The sequence below is a fragment of the Cervus canadensis genome, chromosome 14 (assembly GCF_019320065.1).
Source record: "Cervus canadensis isolate Bull #8, Minnesota chromosome 14, ASM1932006v1, whole genome shotgun sequence".
NCBI classification, from domain to species: Eukaryota; Metazoa; Chordata; class Mammalia; order Artiodactyla; family Cervidae; genus Cervus; species Cervus canadensis.
Genome location: NC_057399.1, coordinates 11,975,303 through 11,996,741, shown reverse-complemented (window position 1 = coordinate 11,996,741; position 21,439 = coordinate 11,975,303). Strand labels below are relative to the sequence as shown.

General features: G+C 52.8%; 2 protein-coding genes across 6 annotated transcripts in view; one reads left to right on the top strand and one right to left on the bottom strand.

Annotated features, from left to right (window-relative positions):
* Window positions 1-2,740: 2,740 nt before the first annotated feature.
* On the top strand, window positions 2,741-11,632 carry GRHPR (glyoxylate and hydroxypyruvate reductase). The gene is made up of 9 exons (XM_043486658.1): window positions 2,741-2,871; window positions 4,761-4,891; window positions 5,252-5,324; window positions 5,873-5,989; window positions 7,025-7,113; window positions 8,158-8,262; window positions 9,043-9,178; window positions 9,701-9,831; window positions 11,294-11,632. Exons 1-9 carry the CDS (start codon window positions 2,789-2,791, stop codon window positions 11,413-11,415), a joined length of 987 nt encoding a protein of 328 aa, XP_043342593.1. The 5' UTR covers window positions 2,741-2,788; the 3' UTR covers window positions 11,416-11,632.
* Window positions 11,633-12,447: 815 nt separating this feature from the next.
* The window catches only part of ZBTB5 (zinc finger and BTB domain containing 5), a 33,315-nt gene continuing 24,323 nt past the window's right edge, over window positions 12,448-21,439 (bottom strand). For all 5 annotated transcript variants that reach the window (XM_043486653.1, XM_043486654.1, XM_043486655.1 and 2 more), the window contains one exon: window positions 12,448-16,842. In XM_043486653.1, coding sequence (XP_043342588.1) covers window positions 14,808-16,838 — 2,031 coding nt within the window. In that variant the 5' untranslated portion in view covers window positions 16,839-16,842 and the 3' untranslated portion in view covers window positions 12,448-14,807. The remainder of the gene's footprint in view (window positions 16,843-21,439) is intronic.

Here is a 21,439-nt window from a genome sequence, read left to right as displayed (position 1 = left end):
CAGGCTGCTGGAACTTACTAAGGGCTCCATGAATCTTAGCTGCCTGTTAGTTTGTTTCACCCTTGAAGCCTGGGAGAGACAGAGCAGTGCAGAGTGAGCTCAGTCAGTGAAGGCTCTGCTTGCCAGAATGCCTTCCTGAACCCTGAAGGATGGAGGAGGGGTTAACAGCTGAAGTTGGTACACTAGGTGAAGAGGACAGACAGGGGTGCAGGGAAACTTGACTCTGAGGAGTGAGTTCACCACCTCCATGGTCCCCAGGGGCTTCCCCAGTGGCTCAATGTAAAGAATCCATCTGCCAATGCAGGAGACCTGGGTTCGATCCTGGGCGGAGAAGATCCCCTGGAGAAGGAAATGGCATCCCACTCCAGTGTTCCTGCCTGGGAGACCCCATGGACAGGGGAGCCTGATGAGCTGTGGTCCACGGGGTCAGAAAAGAGTGGGACACGACTGAGCGACTAAACAAGAACAGCAACCCATGAAGCTCAGGTCAGGTAAGCCCGGATCCCCCTCCAGTTTGGATCCGTCCTCTCCCAATTGCTTCATCTCCTGGGCCTTCAGTTGGCCCCATCCCCTGGCTCCCTAGCCACCATCCGGTAACCCGTACCGAGCACCTGCTGGGTGCTTTGCCTTGGAGGAGGGGCCCACTGACATGTCACAGCCCCTCCTGCCTCTGGTGGCCAGACTTGCCCAGTGTCCTTGCCTGTCCCAGTGTGAGGGAGGAGCTGGACCCGGGTATCACCACTGATTAACGGATGCTAGAGCCACAAGGCCAGAAGCCCTGGCCTGAGGAAAGAAAAACACCATGTTTCAGTGTTTGAGGTATTTCACAAATTGTCCTCGAGGTGGCCTAGCACCGCAGATCGCAGTCTGTGGGTAAGACATTGATATGTTACGTACAGGGGGAGATGGCAGGACAGAGCATGGTTCAGGGACCCAGGTGACCCCAGGATCCAGCTCTGGCCCCTTCAGCGGCTTCTGTGTGAACTCAGGCTGGAGATGTCACCTCTCTGGGCCCGTCTCTCCTTCCTATGTGGGCCTTGAGGAGGCAGATTGGATTCAGATTAACATCCACAGAGAAGAGACCAACAGGTAGGGCTTTTGCCTTCTAGAAGCTCCCAAGCCTGGGAGCAAGTACGTGAACAGCCTGTGGTAGAGATGAAGCCGGCAGAGCTGAGGGACAGGTCTGGGCCCCGCTCACTTGTTTACTCAGCATTTGCACCTCTGGCCAGCAGCTATCGCTGGGGTACGGGGTTCCTTGAATGTGTTGCTATTTATTAAGCACCCGTGACATGTGTTACCTTGTATGGTTAGGCCATTCACGGTGGCTATTCTCTTGTTCTTTGTATAGCTGCTGCTTGACTGGTCCCTGCTTCACTCACATGACTATCCAGTCTCTTAATTAGAGGGCTTAATTAGCCCTCGGTAACCGATGAGCCCACCTGATGCCAATTCCCTCCTGTAAATGTAGCCTTCTCCCTCGGGTAGTAAAGACTGTTGCAATGTCCTGCCAGCATCTGTTTGGCAAGGTGTGGCTCCAGGACCCTCTGTGTATGATCCCCTGTCAATAAGCCACTGATATCTCTGTCTCCAGGCTCTTTCTTCAGTTTCAAAGCTGGACAACTACAAGGCTTGTAGGCCTGAGGGGTGCAGCCCAACAGACCTGCTGCTTGTGAGGACTGTACATAGTTAGCCTCTCAACAAGCCATGAGGGAGGTAAGTACTATTACACCTATTTTACAGATGAGGAAACTGAGGCACGTAGAAGGTGAAGACTTGTCCTTAGTGGGTCACAGAGCTGCGATTTAAACCCAGGCGATCTGGCTCCGGAGCCTGAACTCCTCACCTCTCTCGTGGCCTCGGTGCTTGGTGACTATCAAACATGGCCCAGGGCCCACGCAAGTGCTGCCTGCTTAATGATCACGGTAACACTCAGGTAAGTGCTCATCCCCCCATCTTGAAGCTGAAGAAGCAGCCTTAGGAGGAGGCTGTGAACCGACCAAGACTACAGTGCTGGTAACTGACGGAACTGGGAGTCAGACCCTGTCCACCTGACTGGGACCCCAGGCTCTGCCCATGACCCCATGACCTCGCAAGGCTCCAGCATTCTTGGCCCTGGCCCTATGCCTGACCTGCTTCCGGCCAGTCAGCAGGTGTCCACCAAACTAGGTGGCTTTCAACTGCGGGCTTCCTATGGGAAATTGCACCAAGTATTAAGGAGGTCACTCTGGGATTCAGACTGCCCTGGTCCAGGCGCCTGTGTTTGCACAACAGGCCGGGCTCAGAGTCCAGTCTGTGTGACCAAAGACCGCTGCCTGGAACACTGTGACCATGATGGAACAGACCTAGAGAAGATGGTCAAGGCGCAGCAGACCCTGGGAACGGGGATGACCCCTGACCACACCCTTCTCCCCCAGCGCAGGCAGCATCCTCACGGCTGTCAGCACCTTTACGGGCACCCACGCACATTCACACAGGACTCTCCCGTGGCTGCCGCTTTACCCATCCCAACCCCCTAAGACCGACCGGAGGCTCTGGGGCAGTGAGCACTCAGAGGTAGGCCCTGGGAGCCAAGGGCACGAGCCTGCCATCAGCTCCAGAGCCAGTCTGTTTCATTAAGGTTTGATCACACGAACAGAAATGCACAAGGCGCACACTCGGAGCCGGAGTCCCCCCGGCTCCGGAGCCAATCCACACCCTCGCCCCGCCTGCTCCGGCTCCGCCCCTCCCGGGGCCCGCCCCCTTTCCGGCCCGCCCCGTCCGGGCCCAATATCCGGCGGCTGCGGGGTCAATGAGGCCAGTGAGAGTCATGAAGGTGTTCATCACGCGCAGGATTCCCCCCGAGGGCAGCGCCGCGCTCGCCCGGGCCGCAGAGTAAGAGCCCGGCGCCCCCGGACCGCTCCGCGCGCCGTCCCCTCCCTCCGGGCGCGCGTTCCGCGGGTGGCGTCGCGGGAAGGGGTTGCGGAGCCCGGGGCACCGCTCCGAGACCTCGGGCAGCCTGCACGCGGGGTGACTCAGCGTCTCCGGGCGGGCCGGGGGGCGGCCTCCCGCCACCCACTTCTTTTTGGTGGGGAGGACACAGCGGTCCGGGGGGCCAGAGAGAACCGGCATCCTGCTCTTGGGCCTCCGCCGAACTTTCGAACCCGTGCCTGGCTGGAACGGTCTTGGAGTCTGGGGAACCTTAGAGAAAGTCCTCAGGGGCCAGGCTTTCTCCAGGCCCGTTGCTGTGCCGCTGGGACCCGCAGTTTCCCGTGGCACTTGCAGTGGGGGTGGGGTGAAGGCTGGAGGCTTCCCCAGTCATGGGCGTGGGGAGAGGGGAGACTGCCCATGTCTCAAGGCCCAGGCTGTTAATCCTTTACCCTCTGAGGTCACTTGGACGGGTCAGGGGCCTTGCCAGTCACTGAACTGGTCCCTTTGGACGGTTAGCAGTGGGCCTCTGGTAGCACTTCTTAAACTGAACTCTGCACCTTGCCGAGTGCTTCTCATGAGTAAACTCTTAATTCTTCAACACTGTGAAATCAGTGCTGTGATTCCCACTTGACCGAGAAACTGGGAGAGGTCAGGTACCTTCGCCAGCCTCTATTGGTGGCACAGCTGGGGTTAGAAATCTGCCCTGCGGCAGTCTGAGCACTGCAGTATGCAGGTTTTCACGTCCCAGGTCAGGCGAGGAGAAGGTGGACCCAGCCTTAGAAACAAGTGCCAGGGGGAAATGAGATTTGTTTCTTTTGCTCAGTGCAATAAAACTTTCGCTGAAGACTTGCCGTGTACTAGGCATCGAGGGGCAGAGGGCAGGGCAAAGACAAGAACTCTAGGAGCAGCGCTCACACTGCCGCAGCGCTGGGCCGCTGTCCAGGGAAGGAGGCCGAGAGGAGGCCAGTGCCTGGGCAGGGAGTTTTGGAAAGTGCCAGCAGCTCTGTGTCCTGCGCATGTAGATTTTCCAGACGTTTTGGCTGCACTGAATTAAATGTCAAGGGCCGGAGGCTGGGCAGCACTGCTGGGAAACATGCCTGGGGCCCACCTGCCCCTCCGGAAGCGCCCCCTGAAACTCCTCCATGTTGAACTGCTTTGGTCTTGTCCATGGCTCAGACGGTAAAGAATCCACCTGCAATGCGGGAGACCTGGGTTCGATCCCTGGGTTGGGAAGATCCCCTGGAGGAGGGCATGGCAACCCACTCCAGTATTCTTGTGTGGAGAATCCCCACGGACAGAAAAGCCTGGTGGGCTACAGTCCCTGGGGTCGCAGAGTCGGACACGACTGAGCGACTGAGCAGAGCGCAGCACATGTACAGAGTCAAAAACAGTAGTTGCTCCCTTCATGACTCAGAGGAGAGGATGTACAACTGGACGAGGGATCCGAGCCCGGCGGTGCCAGCACCCCCCCACTTGGCCTTGCCAATAGGCAGCCTGGCCCGGGAGCTCATTGCCTGCGAGGCCTCCTGTGGGGGAGAAAGAAGAAAGCTCTTCTTGTGTTGAGCTGAGAATGGTCCCCGTGACTTTCTCCTTTCAGCTTAGGCCCTTTTCAGTCCTTGTTGGAGAGCTCTGCTCCGTGACCGCCTTCACCCTTCAGCCACCCTCTGAGGACAGTTCTGAGGCCGCCCACACCTGACCTTGACTCCCCTCAGCCAGCCCCAGGCAGCTTGAGGCCAGGGCAAGCAGAAAACAGTTTCCCACTGACAGGGTCTGTGGTGTGGTCCGAGGGCTTTGGGGGCTGGTGGGCACCTGTGGGCTCCCCCACTTCTGAGCGGTCTCTCGTTTGTCTGCAGCTGTGAGGTGGAGCAGTGGGATTCTGACGAGCCCATCCCCAGAGAGGCCCTGGAGCGGGGGGTGGCCGGGGCCCACGGCCTGCTCTGTCTCCTCTCGGACCGCGTGGACAAGGAGCTCCTGGCCGCTGCGGGTGCGTCCGCTGGGCAGGCGGGGAGGTCCCCGGGTGTCTTGGGCTGCTGCTGCTGGTTCCCAAGCAGGTCTTCAGTGGGCTCTGTGGGCTCTGAGGGCGTTCACTGTGGTCCTAGACCACAGCTCCACGTGGCACACACTTTGCCCCTCTCTGCTGGCTGTGAGTCCCCGGAGGGAGGCCTTAAGAGAGCAAAGACCATGGTGTGGAGGAGAGCCAGGGCCCTGGGCCCTTGTCCAGCTCTGTTCAGGCTTGGTTTACGACCTTTAGCAGGGCCCTCCCTTTTCTGCACCCGTCTGTGTATGTGCGAAGGCCTTGAATCCCATGATGAGAGATATAAATAAGGCTTTTTCTGCCCAACAGGAGCTAATCTCAAAGTCATTAGCACAATGTCTGTGGGTGTCGACCACTTGGCTTTGGATGAAATCAAGAAGCGGTAAGTGCAACCTGGGCTCTGGAGTGAAGGGTGACTACCAGAGAGGGAAAAAGAGGAGCTGAGTATCTATTTGTTTTTTCTTCATATCCCTTGACCATTTGTTGAAAATGTAAGGTAGCCAGTGATAAAATCTGCCCATGTGTGCACAGGTCAGTTAAGAAGCAGTCAGAAACAGTGGGTAACAATGTCCAGGTAATATCCTTTCTCATTCACTCTTTTTTTTTTTTTGATCCTCACATCAACCCCTTCAGGTAGAAAAGGCAAGTATTATTATTTCCCTCTTTAGATGAGGAAATTCAGAAAGATTAGGTAATCATAGTTACTGGAGCGCCACCCATTGGAGCCTGATCTTCCATCTTATATCCTTCTCAAAACGGGAGATGGTCAAGAGGGGACTGAGGGCTGGCTGTTCCTGGGGGCCCACTTACAGCTCTGAGCTTCCCAACAGGCAGCGCAGAAGGCGCAGAGCCGCATCACAGCAGTGTCCCAGCAGTAGAAATTGGGAAGGTGCTTGAAGCCATTGTTACCACCACCTCTTTGGTTCACAGTGGGATCCGTGTGGGCTACACTCCGGGTGTCCTGACTGACGCCACGGCCGAGCTTGCCGTCTCCCTGCTGCTTACCACGTGTCGCCGGCTGCCGGAGGCCATCGAGGAGGTGAAGAAGTGAGTGAACGCCCGGGGCGGGATGTTGGCTCAGCTCGGCACTTGAGCACTCAGAGCCACCCCTGGCCCAGAGCTGATCCCACCCCCAGCCGTGCCCCAGCTAATGAGGGAGACAGATCCAGGCGAGATACTAAAGTGCAGAGCAGAGCTGAGACAGGGCATGAAGGGAAATTGCAGGGGTGCAGTGTGGCTCGGGGAAGGCTTTGCAGAAGAAGTAGCCGGTGGGCATCCTCAGAGGGCCCTGTCTGCCGTCATGTGGATCCAAAAGGCTCTGAAGACTGAAGGTTGTTCATGTTGCTGCAGATACACCGACGGGCTTGATACAGGTGCCTCCCCAGATGTTGTCGAGTGTTTTATGTGGAGTACAGCATATATACTTGACCCCCTTTCTAAAATCTGAAAATTTAAAAAATTTGACCTGGGAGTTTCGGATCGAGATGTGGGCTGTACATCCAGAATCGGGGAAAGCACCCAAGGTGGAGGGGACTGACCCGAGCCGAGGCCAGGAGGCGTGCGGGTGCAGGCGCTCAGAGAGTGTGGACCGGGAGAGGGGCTTCGTGGTGGGGGGTGTGGCAGGGCCGAGGCTGCGTGGGGCTGGGTAGACACAGTGCTGAGTGTCCCTCCCACCCTCCTGCCCAGGGAGTTGGCCCCTTCATCGGAGGTGACTCAAGATAGGCTGTGTTTCGTCAGTCCAGGGCAGCGGGGTGGGCCTGTGTTTTCCCTGGAGCACTGAGAACATTGGTTTGGGAATCCCACATTCCAGGTTTGCAACCTGCTGCTCTGCCCTGGCTGTGTGACCTCACACAAGTCGCCCTTTCTGATCTCAGCTTCCCTGTCTGCAGAAAGGGAGGAGAACCCCTAAGCAGCTTTCCAGCCCTCAGATTCTGTGTCCCCAGTGGTGTCCTCCATCCTTAACTGAAGGGTGGGGCCTGCCCTTGGACCACAGCCCCTGCCTGGGAATGTGGGGTCTGTGCAGCAGCCCTCATCTTTGCCCAGAACCAGGGCCTCTCACCCGCCCCCCCTCCCTCCCTGCAGCGGTGGCTGGACCTCATGGAAACCCCTGTGGATGTGTGGCCACGGCCTCTCACAGAGCACCGTCGGCATCGTTGGCCTGGGGCGCATAGGTGAGGCTCCGTCTACCCGTTTGTCTTCCTGGCTCACATGTCTTGGTTAGAATCTCCAGCACCCTGTGTCTGGATGTTGACAATCCTTTGGGAAGGATACCTGTGTGCAGTAGGGATATCTTCAGTGAGAAGAGACAGCATCGTAAAAGATAGGCCAAAAAATAAAATGAGTTCCTTAAGAAGTCACTAGGTGATAGATGCGAGTCATTATTGCCAGGGTCCTTTATGATTATAGCTCCGTACAGAGCAGATGAAGCAGTGATGGCTGAGGGGTTGGGGAGCCCTGCTCCCCGAGGCCTGCTTTCTAGAAGGCATTTGACTCCTGAAGCCTTAACACAGAAACCAGAGGGTCCAGTGGACAGAGCTTACCTGTGATTCTGAGGCAGGGCAGAGCTATTTTTCTTCCAGTGGCCCCAGCACTGGAGAAGTCTGGCATCCTGCCTGGAGCAGAGGCGAGGGTGAGGGTGGGAAGTGGGCATAACTTGTCTGGCTAGCTGCTAGCCCTGCCTCCCACACTAGGGAGTTGCTTAGAGGAACCCAGCAGCTTTGGGGCATGTTCTGAGTCAGAAAATCCAGCTGCCCAAGCCCGTCTTGGCAGCAGCGTATGTGGAAAGGTGTTAGAGGTGGGGCGAGTTGGCAGTGCCATCAAAAAGTCATCTGGGGCCTGTGGCTGCATTAACAGAAGCAGAGGGTCCAGAGGAGGCAGGGGGCCGGGTGGTCAGACCTCTCTTGGGCTGCCAGGTCCGTCCAGTGCTCAGGGAAGGTTAGAAGTGGCCCTCAAGATGGCCAGACCACTGAGGACAGCACAGGCCAGTCACAGCCGCACAGGAGCTGTGGTCGCTGAAGGACGGACCCCTGAGCTGAGGGCAGTGTGGGGTGGTGCGGCTGGGTGCCCTGTGGCAGGATTAGCTAACGGAGGAAAGGACCTTGCCCCCCAGCCCTCCCCCCAGGGGCTCCCCCTCCCTGGAGCCACTGGACGCTGTTCCCGCCCTCGCCCTCTGAGGGCTTGGGAACAAGCGCTGACTCTTGACTCCTTGCCACCAGGCCAGGCCATAGCTCGGCGTCTGAAACCATTTGGTGTCCAGAGATTTCTCTACACAGGGCGCCAGCCCAGGCCTCAGGAAGCAGCGGAATTCCAGGCAGAGTTTGGTAAGTAAAACCTGGATTTCCGCAGGGCCCTTGTGCTTGGCCAGGCGGTTCTCCGTGTTCGCTGTGATGGCAGCACTTTGGGGCAGAGTGCAGGCGCTCTACAAGGCCTGTGATGTCCCTTAGGCTTTGTCTGACTTCCCTGCCCTGCATGCAGAGGCCTGTTCGGGGAGCGCAGGGACTCAGCCTGGCCACACCGAGTCCCCTCGTGTCAGATACTCCGGGTCTCCCGTCCTGCCAGGTCCCTCCTCACTGTGGTCCACGTACCTAGAGCGGTAGAGATGGTGACACCGTGTAAGGAATTGGTGCATGTAAGGATGATACATGTAAGGAACTGCTGGGAACCTTCGCTCATAGTTTCCGTAGTAAACTGGTGAGCGCTGACCCTCAGCCTTGCGTCTGGGTGAATCCAGCCCCCTGGCAGGCGCACAGTGGGGTGAGCAGAAGGCAAGCCAGATTTCAGCCACTCCAGCCTGTTGGCACATTGGGCCTTGAAAGAGGTGAAAGCAGTGTGGCCTGGATCCCCGCTGTGTGACCCTGAATAAGCTTCTGCTCCTCTCTGGCCTCAGTTTCCCCACCTTTCGAGCAGGGGGCTGACTGAAGGATGTGACACATTGGGACCCCGTGAGTGGCCATTGACTTGAGTTGTCCAGGTGGAGACGCCGCCGTCAGGAAGCATCTTGGGAGTCTCACTGTGGGGGGAGGGAGGGAGGGGTCAGGTTCCCCAGCCCCTTGCTGTCCTTACCCGGGCACAGCATCTGATGGAGCCCCGCGCTCCCCCAGTGTCCACCCCCGAGCTGGCCGCCGAGTCCGATTTCATCGTCGTGGCCTGCTCCTTGACGCCGGCGACCAGGGGGCTCTGCAACAAGGACTTCTTCCAGTGGATGAAGAAGACAGCCGTGTTTATCAACATCAGCAGGTATCGGGTCACCGGGCGAGCCTGGAGAGGGGCTGCCCCTGCTGTTGTGATCCCCATGGGCTGTCGATGAGACTCAGGCTGAGTCTACTGCTCTCCATAAACCAATCAACCACTCACCTCAGAAGGACAGTGAGCGCCCCAGAGCAAGTCCCAGCTGCTCAGAGCAGGGCCTGGTCTGGTTCCCAGCAGTACCTTGACCTTGCTCAGGAAGTGAAGGCACCATAGCAGCAAATTAGGTAACTTGGTTCCTCTAACCCCAAATGGTTGGACTTAACAGACTTTACAGCCCGTTAGAGGCCAGCCTTCACGGCCCTGGGCCTGGGTTTGTCAGTGAGTCAGTGAGCTTGGACTCACACACTTCTGGACAGACAGACCCAAACCCCAGGTTGTCTTGGGTCCTCCAAATGTGCACAGGGTGCCTCTAGTCCACTAAGTGTGTTATGGGGGCAGACCTCCCCTCTCAGCCACTCCAGTCCCTTCCTAGTATTAACAGTGCCTCAGGACACCCACCGTCATCCCCAGGGGAGAAGTGGTAGACCAGGATGACCTCTACCAGGCCCTGGCCAGCGGCCAGATCGCAGCTGCCGGACTGGACGTGACGACCCCGGAACCACTGCCTACTAACCACCCTCTCCTGAGCCTGAAGAACTGTGGTAAGAACCGCCCTTGGCCAGCAACACTTCTCCCAGCGGTGGTTCTTTCCCACCGCGGCTGATGAAGCCAGTGGCAGTTCTCCCAAACACTCGGGTTAGGCACCGTGCCCCTCAGAGCCACAAGCCACAGTCATCAGAGGCAGAGGCACTGCTCCGAAGGGCCCCCCTCAGTCTTCTAAGTTCTAACCACCCCAACCCCTCTAGCTCAGTTGGTAAAGAATCGCCTGCAATGCAGGAGACCCTGGTTCTATGCCTGGGTCGGGAAGATCCACTGGAGAAAGGGATAGGCTACCCACTCCAGTATTGTTGGGCTTCCCTTTCGGCTCAGCTAGTAAAGAATCCTCCTGCAATGCGGGAGACCTGGGTTGGGAAGATCCTCTGGAGAAGTTAAAGGGTCCCCACTCCAGGATTCTGGCCTGGAGAATTCCACGGACTGTATAGTCCATGGGGTCGTAGAGAGTCGGACACGACTGAGCGACTTTCACTTCACTCCTCTCCCCCATTCCCTAGCCCCGGGGGAGGTTTGGCATCGCCACCGCGGTGATACCTCAGTGCCCCTGGAGGGACTGACCAAATGCATGGTTCCGGCCCCACAGGCATCTGCCTCAGTAGGTCCCAGGTGGGGCCTGATGGTGTGTCTGACATCTCGCACGTGGCTGCTACTCGGCCCGGGAGCACTGTGAGAACCACGTACTTAGAGTTCCTCTTTAGCTTCCTCAGTTACTGTTAACAATTCTGTGCTGAGTTGACAATTCTTTATATTACGTTCTCTCTATTCAGGTAGCTGGTCTGGTTTCCGTCTCCAGACTAATACATAACTGTTAGGGCCGCGGGCCGTCTGGGCCAGTCCTGCCCTTTGCTCACCCTCTGGAATGGAAAACCAAAGAGAAGGCCTGTGGCTGCCTCCCCTCGGTGACTGCTCCTGTTACCACAGCCCTTGGAGGCACTACCGTCCCCACCCTGTGCCTGTGTGAAGGGGGCGCTGGCTGTGACCGCCAGGCTGTTGCCCAGAGCTGGGAAAACTCCCATTCCCGAGGCCTGGCGCTCAGCGCCGTGCCCTGGGGACTGCTTTCAAAAGGCACTGTCTGGGGACCACTGACCCCACTTGTTCTGCAGTCCAGCCTCTCATCTGCTTGTTTCGGGAGATCAGGGGCCTGGGGCCTTCAGGGAGGGGCCCACGGTGTGGATGAGCAGGTAAAGGGGCACCTGGTGTCACTGCCTGCTGTTTGAAGGGCGGCCTGGAGAGGCTCCGGGACCTCCTGACCCTGACACTTGTGCTCAGGCCGCACATCTGTCACCCTTGCACCTGGCGGCCCGGGGAGAGGAGAGCTTTGAGACAGGAAGGAAGGCAAATAGAGAGCAGTGAGGGGGGTCCTCCTTGTTCTTTTTCCTGGCAGACCCTAGACCGACATAAGGCTCTGGAACTGCCCTTCTCATTTCCCGTCCTTCCTCTCCTCTCCAGTGATCCTGCCGCACATCGGCAGTGCCACCCACAGAACCCGAAACGTCATGTCTGTGTTGGCGGCTGACAATCTGCTGGCTGGCCTGCGAGGGGAGCCGATGCCCAGTGAGCTCAAGCTGTAGCCACACGGGGACTCTGGGGGCCAGAAAGCAAGTGGCTCTGGGATTCTGTCAGACGCGCCCTGGCTGGTTGGACCCACAGGCTGGGAGCCAGAGGAGAAAGTCTGATCTGTACCCTCTCTGCAGAGGGAAGACTGGTGCTAACACATGTGCTGCACTTTTGTGGTTGGAAGCCTCCGAGCCCCGACTGTGTAATTCTATTAAATAATTCTCGGAGAGACGTCTGGGCATGTTAACGGGGAGAAACCAACAAGAGCGTCTGCTTGGCCTTCCCGAGCCAGGGCCTCTAGTGACTCCAGGTTCTGCTTCCAACCTCTGTCCCCACCCCCGAGCATTTGAATTCCTAGAACCTGCCCAAGCCACCTTAACCTCAGCCAAAAGGCCTCCAAGTTTCCCTCACTGAGGACAGGACAATCACAGCCTAGTGATGACCACAGAAATGGGACCTGCTACCTAGACCGTCAGGCAAATTAAATACATGTGGCGAAGTGAACTAGGTAAGGTCACAACACTCACTTTTTGGTCAAAAATAATCAGGGTAGGTAGGTTTCTTTCATTTTTATTTTAAAATTGGTTTCAGCACCTTCACACGTTGTTCCTCGTGTCCCTCTCCTCCTCCACTCCCGTCCCAGGTGGATGCCCTTTACTAAGCACCTCCTCACTCCTAAGGCCTGGCTACCAGCACTGCCGAAGCCCCGCGCCTGCTAAGGGACTTGGCTCTGGCTTTTCCCCGCAGCCAAGCCAGACTGAAGAATGGGGTTTCTCCCCTAGGAGGCAGGAGAGGGAGCAGCAGGAAGTACACCATTTGGCAGGCCCTCTAGGAGGACACGGCCTCACCCCGTCCACAGTGCAGAGGCAAAAAGCGCAAGGGTCTAACGACCAATGCTTGTTACTGACAGCATGAGAGTGTTATTTTCTAAGATGCCTGGTTTAAAACAAAGTACTGGTAACAGCAGGTTAGCAGAAAAAGCAATACTACTTCACTCTTTGTCTCAAACTTAATAACCTAAGGTGAAGAAAAAGAACACATAATTAGTTAGAGGCATTAATATGACAAAGCTTTTATTTCAAAGTCTCAAATTTTGACCAGCATAGCACCACTGACACAGGTGCCCTGATAGAACTTTATGATTTGGTCACCAGAAATGATTATGCCAAGCTATAATTAAGGCTAACCAATCAAAATCCAGGTACCCAATACCACTTGAAATTCAGGTAGAAACTACCAGTTGTAGGAATCCTGGGACTGGTCTTCCAGGGAACCTCTGAATTTAAGTGCTACAGCATGTACAAGGACACTGGCCCACAGCCTTGCTTCTCACACATGGAAACTGATTGACTAAGAGGTAGATGAGAGATTCCAGGCTCCACCGGGCAGTGGAGAGGCAGGGCTTCAGCCACTGTGTCAGTCCCCGAGGCAAGTCCACTGAAGCCTGAGCTCAGGTGGGGGGCCACTTTCCGGCACCTCTTCCTCAAGGTGGAAGGGGAGGAGAGCGACTGCTGTTCTGTGCCGCCAACTCCTCTTCCCAGGCCAGGCAGGGCCTCTCTCCCTCCACGCTGACCCACCTGCCTCCCAGGGTTGATCTCACAAGTCACTGGTTCCCCAGAGGGGTGGATGTAGAGCCTCATCACATCGTCAGAGCATGACGACTAACAATTTTCCACACACACCGAGCTTCACAGGTGATCCCACGGCCTCCGCCTGCCTCCCCAACTCTCCCCTCCCCTGTCAGGAGAGGGACCAGAGGCTTCCCTTTTGGGAAGGAAGCCTTCCCTTTCCTCCCTGGGAATCAGGTCATAGGAGACGCTAAATCTGACAGTGAGCATTATGAGTTTATCCACAAGACAGACGTGTAACTGCATATGCTAGATTAAGAGAAGGTGCATGCTGACTACTTTCCTAAACACAAGAACTGAAGGATTTTGCTCAGTTATGCACAGTGGTTTGGGGTGTCTCAAATAAGCTGTATAAAAAATGAACTCATGTACGAATTAAACTGACTTCATGAGCTCTACAGAGACACATTAACCTGTGCTGTTCCCCTGGAAGTTCTCAAGCAGGGCTCAGCCTAACTGATGCTGCCCAAAGGGTGGGAAGGCCACAGGGGTGGCCCAGAGAAGGCCAGGCCAGTCACCCAGAGGTCTCCTCAGACTGTCTCAGATGCTGCCTGGTGGCTTCTATGTTCTGGGCTGCCCAGTCCTCTTACAGAGATGGGAATATTTACCCATGACCACTGCTGTGTCTGGATTTTAAACCTTCAGTATTGGGCTGGGGCAACAACCGAAGCTCAGGGTCTGTACTTTAAAACCATAGAACAGAACAGTAATAAAGCCCACGATGGAGGGGGGTTGACTTCACTTTTGGTTAGTTTTTTACCTGAAAACAGTAATCTAGGCCCAGGAAAGATGCTGTAAGTGGCATGAGTGTGTGAAGAAGCGAAGCAGAGAATGGGCTTGTCGTTGGGTGAGATGTGTCAGGCTGGACCGGCCCCCGAAATCTGCACGGAACAAAGGGTAAATGCGCCGTAAAAGATCCCACTAAACAGGACTCCACATCATCAGAACAAAGACGAACATTAGGTCTTCTGGCTTCCAGACCGTAACGTGTGTGATACAAGTCGGCTACAACACCGCTAAACAGCACATACAGAAACAACACCTTACTTGTCGCTCCCTATTAATAAGTACACACTCCTTTTACAACTTTGTCTTTAAAACTGGGGAAAACTGTTAAAACGTCTATCTAACGATGTTTTTTCAAAAGTATATACACACCTGTTAGTCCAGAGAATGCTCGCTCTGGACCCAGTGTCAGCACCATCAAAGTGCAGCATCTGTGACTGCAAATCAGACAAAAAAAAAAATACAGTACTTTCTAAAGCCTAGAACTAGCTCATGATAAACTTTAAAGCATTTCTGGCAGACAGGCGTGTCCTCAAGGGTATTCCTTTTAGACAGGCACAAAGTTGCCACTGGTTACACATAAGTGCGTTTTGCATCACTGTATACAAGTATATAATATTCTCATCAGAAGGTATATAGGAAATTTAATTAAATGCTTCAGTTTTACAAAAATTGCTAAAAAATGTTTTTGCACTTCAATTTTTAATTGTTCAATGTGCCACTTCTAACATCAATTAGAGACTACTTTCCAACTGCATTACTCAACCCTAAGGAAGAACGTGGTTTCAGGGACTGGATCCCTTCTCTGAAATGTGTACCTTGTACTCAGAAACGCGGCAGCACAAGCACTACACGTGTTAACTCTCCACTTATTAGTCTTCGACATTTGCATGAGCCGCTCACAGCCTGAAGTCTTAAGCCCCACGGCGTTAACCACCAACCAACCAGAGATCCGGTCCTGCTTCTGGCATCCGCATTATCTCGAGGTCGGGCTAGAGCAGAGTGCTGGGGAGGTTGCTGCTCTGCCAGCGCAGGCAGGTGGTCTTCGAGTGTTTGTACAGGTGGCTGGACTGACTGAACCTCTTGCCGCACTTCAGGCAGGCATAGGGTTTTTCACCGGTGTGAACACGAATGTGCTTCTTGCAATCTGTTAAGGTCAAGAAAGTCTTGCAGCAGATTTTGCAGGCGTACTTGCGAGCCCCCTCTACAACCAAGACGTTGTGCTCCGATAAGGCCTTCTTGCACTTTGACAAGACATCAGCAGATGCCCTGGTCAGCTGTGGGGGACCGGGCTGCGAAGGGTGGCCGTTTTCAAATGACGATGTGGCCGCATTCATCATCAGCTGGGAACTGGCAGAATTCTCTGGGATCTGTGAGCTCCTGACAGAAGTTACCACTGGCATTTTGGGAGCTATGCGGCGATAGTATGGAAAGTTACTGGCTCCTCCTCGAGGGGAACCCATCATTACCCTGGAGAAGGAGGAGTGCAACCCCAAACCGGACCTGGAAAAATCTATCCCAAACTGTTCTCCTCCTTGGTAGCCTGAGGTTTGCACACACGGGAGGCCCATCACATCCTGCATGGGCCTGACAAAGTGGGAGTCTGCAGGCTCGCTGAATGGGTTCTCCACATGGGCACCAGGGGCCGAGGAGGGCCCGCTCGCAGGCCCGGCCTCCGGACTCAACAAATAAGGGGCCTCCCCCTCCAGCCTGCAATCACTAGTTGTGTTTGGGAGATTATCGTCATTGTTCTGATTGGTACTAAAGTTACTTCCTCTGCTCTTGTTCAGAAAATTTGAAATACTAAAGGTGGATTTATGTTCAAGGTTATTGGTGACTTCCAAAATGTGGATGTCCCCTACCCGGTCAGTGCTAGACTGGGGATCTGAAAAACTCCGGTCGCTGCTCTCTGGGCTGAGGTCTATCTTCTCGGCACTGACCACCACCCCCTCCACCTCCACTGACTCGCTGCCTTCCGCTTGGGAGGTCACGTCGCTGACTTCGTCCTGCGGCTCCGGGGAGCTCAGGGGCTCAGATTTCACCACAACTCTCATGTGCTCCTTCTCACCAAGGCCCACCTCCCCGTTTTCACACTGGAAGCCACTCTTCTCGGTTGTGGCTTCCTGCTCAAAGCCAGTCTCCACCTGAGTGGCACGGGAGGCCATGGAGAGCTGGGCTATGTTGCCGGCACTGTTGTCGGACTGGCTGGGCACCTGGGCATCTTCCTGAGTGCTGAAAGACTGGTCAAACATGATGGTGCTGTCGTCCGGGTTGTCGGCCATCCCATCGGCCTTAGGGTTGTCCACGATTTTGAGAGAATCTGGAGAAAAGAACTCCTCCCGGGAATGAACCCCCGGCCCATTCTCTGGCGTCACGTCGGAAATGGCAGACTCGTCCAGGGTGGGTCGGAGGCGCTGTCTGGCCCGCTCCTCCGCAGACTGCTTGCGCTTATGCAGGCGGCGCATGGGGAAGGGCGTCCGCTGGTCCAGGTTACCGCGCATCGAGGAGCTCATGGGGGCTGGCTGCTCCTCGCCGCTCTGGCTGGAACTGAGGGCGGAGCTCACGATGCTCAGTCCCAGCTGCTGCAGCATAAAGGAGCGCTGCATGCGGGCGCTCTGCTCCTGAACACGCTCGCTGGGGGGAGACATGGGCAGCGTCCGTGTCGTCAGGTAATGTTTACATGCCTTAACAACAGAGTTCAGGTGCAGGTGAGAGGCTGCCAGTAAGACATCCATGACATTGCTCTCCCCCAGCATGAGCGTGGAGGTGTACATCATGTCAATCAGCGCGGCGAAGGCCTCTGCCGTCACCACTTCGCTATCCAGCTGGATCATGTTCATGGTCTGATCTCCCTCTGCCACTGAGAACAGGGCTCGGAAATGCGTGCTGCACGCTGCTAGTACTGAGCGGTGGGCTTTGAAATGTCTATTCCCCACTACAATGACACAGTCACAGAGCTGGCCGTGAAGTCTCTGATAGTTCAGCTGCTGGAAGATCTGTTCAAAGTGACCAGGAAAATCCATGATCCTACAATACAAAGAAAGAATGAATTAACATGCAAAACAGCTTAAGTCAAAGTCAGAGCACAGAGCGGGCACTGACCCGAGAGGCAGGAATGGCCAAGCCTGGACCTTTCAAAGCTTGTGGTGTTTCTGACGGGGCACACGGATGAAACACCTGTCCAATAAGGAACAAATGGTGACTCAGCTAACAGCCTCAGAAATCTACATGGACACACACAGATCAGCAACTGGCTGTTTACAGGCTTCCCTTCACTCTTAAATGACCCACTTTCAACACTTGGGGCCATTCTTAGAAAAGACCAACATGTGGGTGATGCAACATCTATACCTGAGAAGTCGAGAGTTCTGCATTCCTGAGAACAACAAACTCCAAGAAACTCTAAACTGAGACTTTTGGCAACCTTAAATGATGAAAAATGCAAATCGACATTACTGGGAAGATGTCCAGTTCTAGATGGCAGTAGACTGACACGTGCGTTTGCCCGCTCCACCCCATACACACTCCCGAAACCCCGTTAAAAAGACACCAGTGTTTCTTGGTTTGTTGTTTTAAAGGTAAAAACCCACAAGGGAAAAAAGAATGGGAAAGAGGTATCAAGGCCATTTTGGAAACTGGTGAGCAGGTAAACAAATGTGTGCTGACTTAGTGCACCCAGAAAACTGAACCCCAAGTTACAGTCCATGGAGTCGCAAAAGAGTTGGACATGACTTAGAGACTAAACAACAACAAATAAAACTGGCAGTGGTTAAAACAATCTGACTTATATATAAGTCCCCATCCACCCAGAGGCTCAGAACTGGCTGCCAGGGTGCCAGAGGAAGTGGAGCAAAGATGATGCCAAGATAAAAGGACTGGCTGGAAGTCTACTCAAAAAAACAAACAAAAAAAACGGAGGTTCCACACTTGTGACACAGAAAACGTAAACCTATAGAGACAGAGAACAGATTAATGGCTCTCTGGGGCTGGGCTCAGGGCAAGACTGCAATAAGGGACTTTCAGGGACATGATGGAAATGTTCTAATATGATGATTACTCATTAAATTTTCTAAAAATACTTCATCTGTACACTTAAAATGAGGAATTTTATGGTATGTACATTATACCAAAGTAAAACTCAATTAACTAAACTTCAAAAAAAGGGGTGGGGGGGGAGAAAAACAGGAGATGAGCAAACTCTAAAACCACCATTTCAGACTACATTTTGAACTTCAGGGCTTCTATAAAACCAACCAGGGGCTTCCTTGGTGGTCCAGGTGGTCTGTGCTCCCAATATAGGAGGCCTGGGTTCACCCTCAGGTCAGGGAACTAGATCCCACATGCCACAACTAAGACCCAGTGCAGCCAAATAAATATATATATATGTATTTTAAAAAGACAAAAATAAAACCAAACAGACTGCTTAGAACATCACATATATCTTCGATAATACTATGGAATTACACCCAGAAAACTGTAAAAACCCAGTGTTTGGGTTTTTTTTTTTTCCCCTTATATGTGATAATGGCATTCTGATTTTTTCCCCTGAAGGAACAGTTTTTAAAACGAAAACACTAGAATATTTACAGATGAAATGACATGATGTCTGGCATTTGTTTCAAAGTTTATTTTTCATACATTGGAAACTTTCCATAAACGTTAAAAAAGGGAAAAAAGAGATCACATCACCAAGTAGAAAAATTTCCAGAGCTGAGTTTGGAATCATTAAATATCTGGACATTTTCATCTCCTGGACTCATTAGAAATAAGAATTTGCTTCCTCTCCTAAGAAACTGCTGTACTTCCCAGGAACTACGTGTCTGCTGATTCAAAGTCTGTGTCCCTGACTAGTGCTCAGGACACACACTCGTGTGGTTAGAAAACAGGGTCAAGTGGCATGGCTCTGTGCCCTCTGCCCACAGACTCTGTAGAAGCTGAAGGAGCCACAAAGTTTAAAACCCTGTTTCACAAGTATACTATCAAGGGTGAAACAGATCACCAGCCCAGGTTGGAGGCATGAGACAAGTGCTCAGGGCTGGTACACTGGGAAGACCCAGAGGGATGGGATGGAGAGGGAGGTGGGAGGGGGGATCGGGATGGGGAACACATGTAAATCCATGGCTGATTCATGTCAGTGTATGGCAAAAACCACTACAATATTGTAAAGTAATTAGCCTCCAACTAATAAAAATAAATGGAAAAAAAATAAAAATAAAACCCTGTTTCATCCTCTCCAAAGAAGGACCCTCTGGTCTTCTGGGAGGGGGTGAAGCAGAATCTAGTGGTTAAACTCCAGGTTACAAACACACACAGACAGAGCATCTAGTGTGCCTGGTACTAGAGATAAAATGATCAACAAAACAGATCGGATCTCTACCCTCAGGGGGGAACAGACTAATCAACGTTCAAATACAATAAAGTACTGCAAGTGCTAAGGTAGAAAGGATGAAGAGGCCCCTGCCTCTGATAGGGGGTGTGGGAAGGCATCGGCAGGGAAGAAGCCTGCAGACTCCTGCTGGGCTTGGGTGGCTGAACCACGGAAACTGTACTCAGGACAAAGTGTGCTTGTGAGGCTGGGACGAGCTGGTACACCCGCAAGTGGAGCGTGAAGTTAAAGTCGGCATCAGAAGGCGAGCCGCTTCCCCTCACCCCACTCCCCACCAACAGAAGACTAGCAGCTGGGTTCATATGCCTGGGAAGTCCCTCCAATAGAAGAACACTTGGGACCCCATCAAACTTCTCCACAGTGAAGCCCCCAGTCCTCAAGGCCTATTAACTCAGCTTCCAGTTACTCAAGAACACCACAAACTGGAGGGGGAAAGCTTCTAACATGAACAACAAAGTTCTAAACAAACAAATGCATTTGGAAGAAACAGAACTAAGAAAGAAAAGCACCTATAATTAACATCCTCAGAGAGCTAAGATATCATATCCACAAAACAAGAAGAGAAAGTTTTTAATTTTTTAAAAAACATTTATTTAGCTGTGCTGGGCCTTAGTTGTGGGATCTTTAATTATGGCATGTGGGATCGAGTTTCCTGACCAGGGATCAAAACCGGCCCCCCTTCATTGGGAATATGGAGTCCTAGCCATTGGACCACCAGGGAAGCCCCTGTTTTTACTTTTTTTTTTTAAGAAATATTCCAGAAACAAAATTATTGGAAATTTAAAGTTGCAAAAAAAATTTTTGTTGTTACTAGAAGGGCTGGAAGATTATATGGCTGGAGAAACGTGGCAGACAAGGCAAAGGAGAAATAAAAGTGAATGAACAAGGGAAAAAAAAGAATTAATGAAGTCCAATGTCTGAATACAAAAAGGGAAAAGACAGAATGTGAGGAGAATGATAACAATAAAGAATAATTCCCAGAACTGAGTAAGTTACTTATTCAAACTAGAAAGTTCCACCAGGTACTCAGCAATATGAGCACAATGGACAAATCCCCACGTTTGGTGCATCACAGTGACATTTTAAAACACTTGGGATAAAGATCTGGAAAGTTTGGAGTGGGGGAATTAACAAAGAATCAGGAATAAAACTGGCATTAGACTTTTCAAAAGCAATGTTGGAAAGTAAAACGTGACAGTTCCATTGAAATTCTCCAAGAAAATTATTTCCAACTTAGACCATACCCAGTCAAACTATCAATCAATTATGAAGGTAGGCTAAGGCATACTCAGACAAACAGGAACCCAAAAAAGTTTACCTCCAAAAAAAAAAAAAAAAGTTTACCTCCCACATACCTTTTCTCCAGAAGCTATTAAAGGTTGTGCTTAAGGAAGCTGAGAATAAACCAAGAAAAGGAAGACAATACAGAAAGTTGAGACCTATCCTAGAAAATAGGCAAAGAGAATTTTTAAAGATGCTGCTGAAGCCCAAGGGGACAGCTAGGCAGCGGGGCAGGGGAGCAGACTGGAGCAGGGAGCTGAGGGCCTGACTCCACAGAGTCCCCGGAGAGGGAAGAAGGAACAGGCAGACCACATCACATGGCTGAGAGCGCTAACAAGTGAACAGTTCTGTGAAAAGGTGATGGCATCATGTAAAACAAGAATTTCAAATGGGACAATTTAAAACCTTAATGGTTGTCTAGTTGCAATGTCCTGTGTGGTCTATTTACAGAGTCATAACGATGTGAACACAGAGCCACATGTGAGATACTGGAAGCACGAGAGGAGGCCAGTGTGCACTGTGGGGCAGGGCAGAGGAGAGGCGTAAGAACATTAAACTGCCACCTTCCCTGTCAGTCAAGAAATAATACCTGAAATACTACCTCAAGAAACAGTAATATGAGAATGTTATTTGGAAATAAGTAAGTCAGTAGTGGAAAAACAAACTAAAACAAGTGAAAGTGGTTGCCTCTGAGGAGGGGGAATTTGGAGGGGAAAAGGAAGGGATGGAAGACTGCTATTTTTAGCTCTAAACTTTATGGAACTATGTGCCTTTTAAAATATAAATACACACACACATTAACTTTTATAAAATGCATTCTTTTTTTTTTTTTGGCCAACCAAGGATTGAACCTGGGCCCTTGGCAGCAAAAGTGTGGAGTCCTGTCTACTGGACCACCCAGGAATTCCCAATATAAAATGAAATTTTAAAAAACATGGTAGATCCTTGACATTCTAA

Excerpts from the sequence above, each read along its gene's own strand:
- GRHPR (XM_043486658.1), top strand. The coding sequence starts at position 2,789 with ATGAGGCCAGTGAGAGTCATGAAGGTGTTCATCACGCGCAGGATTCCC. Across the intron at positions 5,990-7,024 it reads GCCATCGAGGAGGTGAAGAA|CGGTGGCTGGACCTCATGGA; the intron begins GTGAGTGAACGC and ends CCCTCCCTGCAG. Across the intron at positions 7,114-8,157 it reads CGTTGGCCTGGGGCGCATAG|GCCAGGCCATAGCTCGGCGT; the intron begins GTGAGGCTCCGT and ends CCTTGCCACCAG.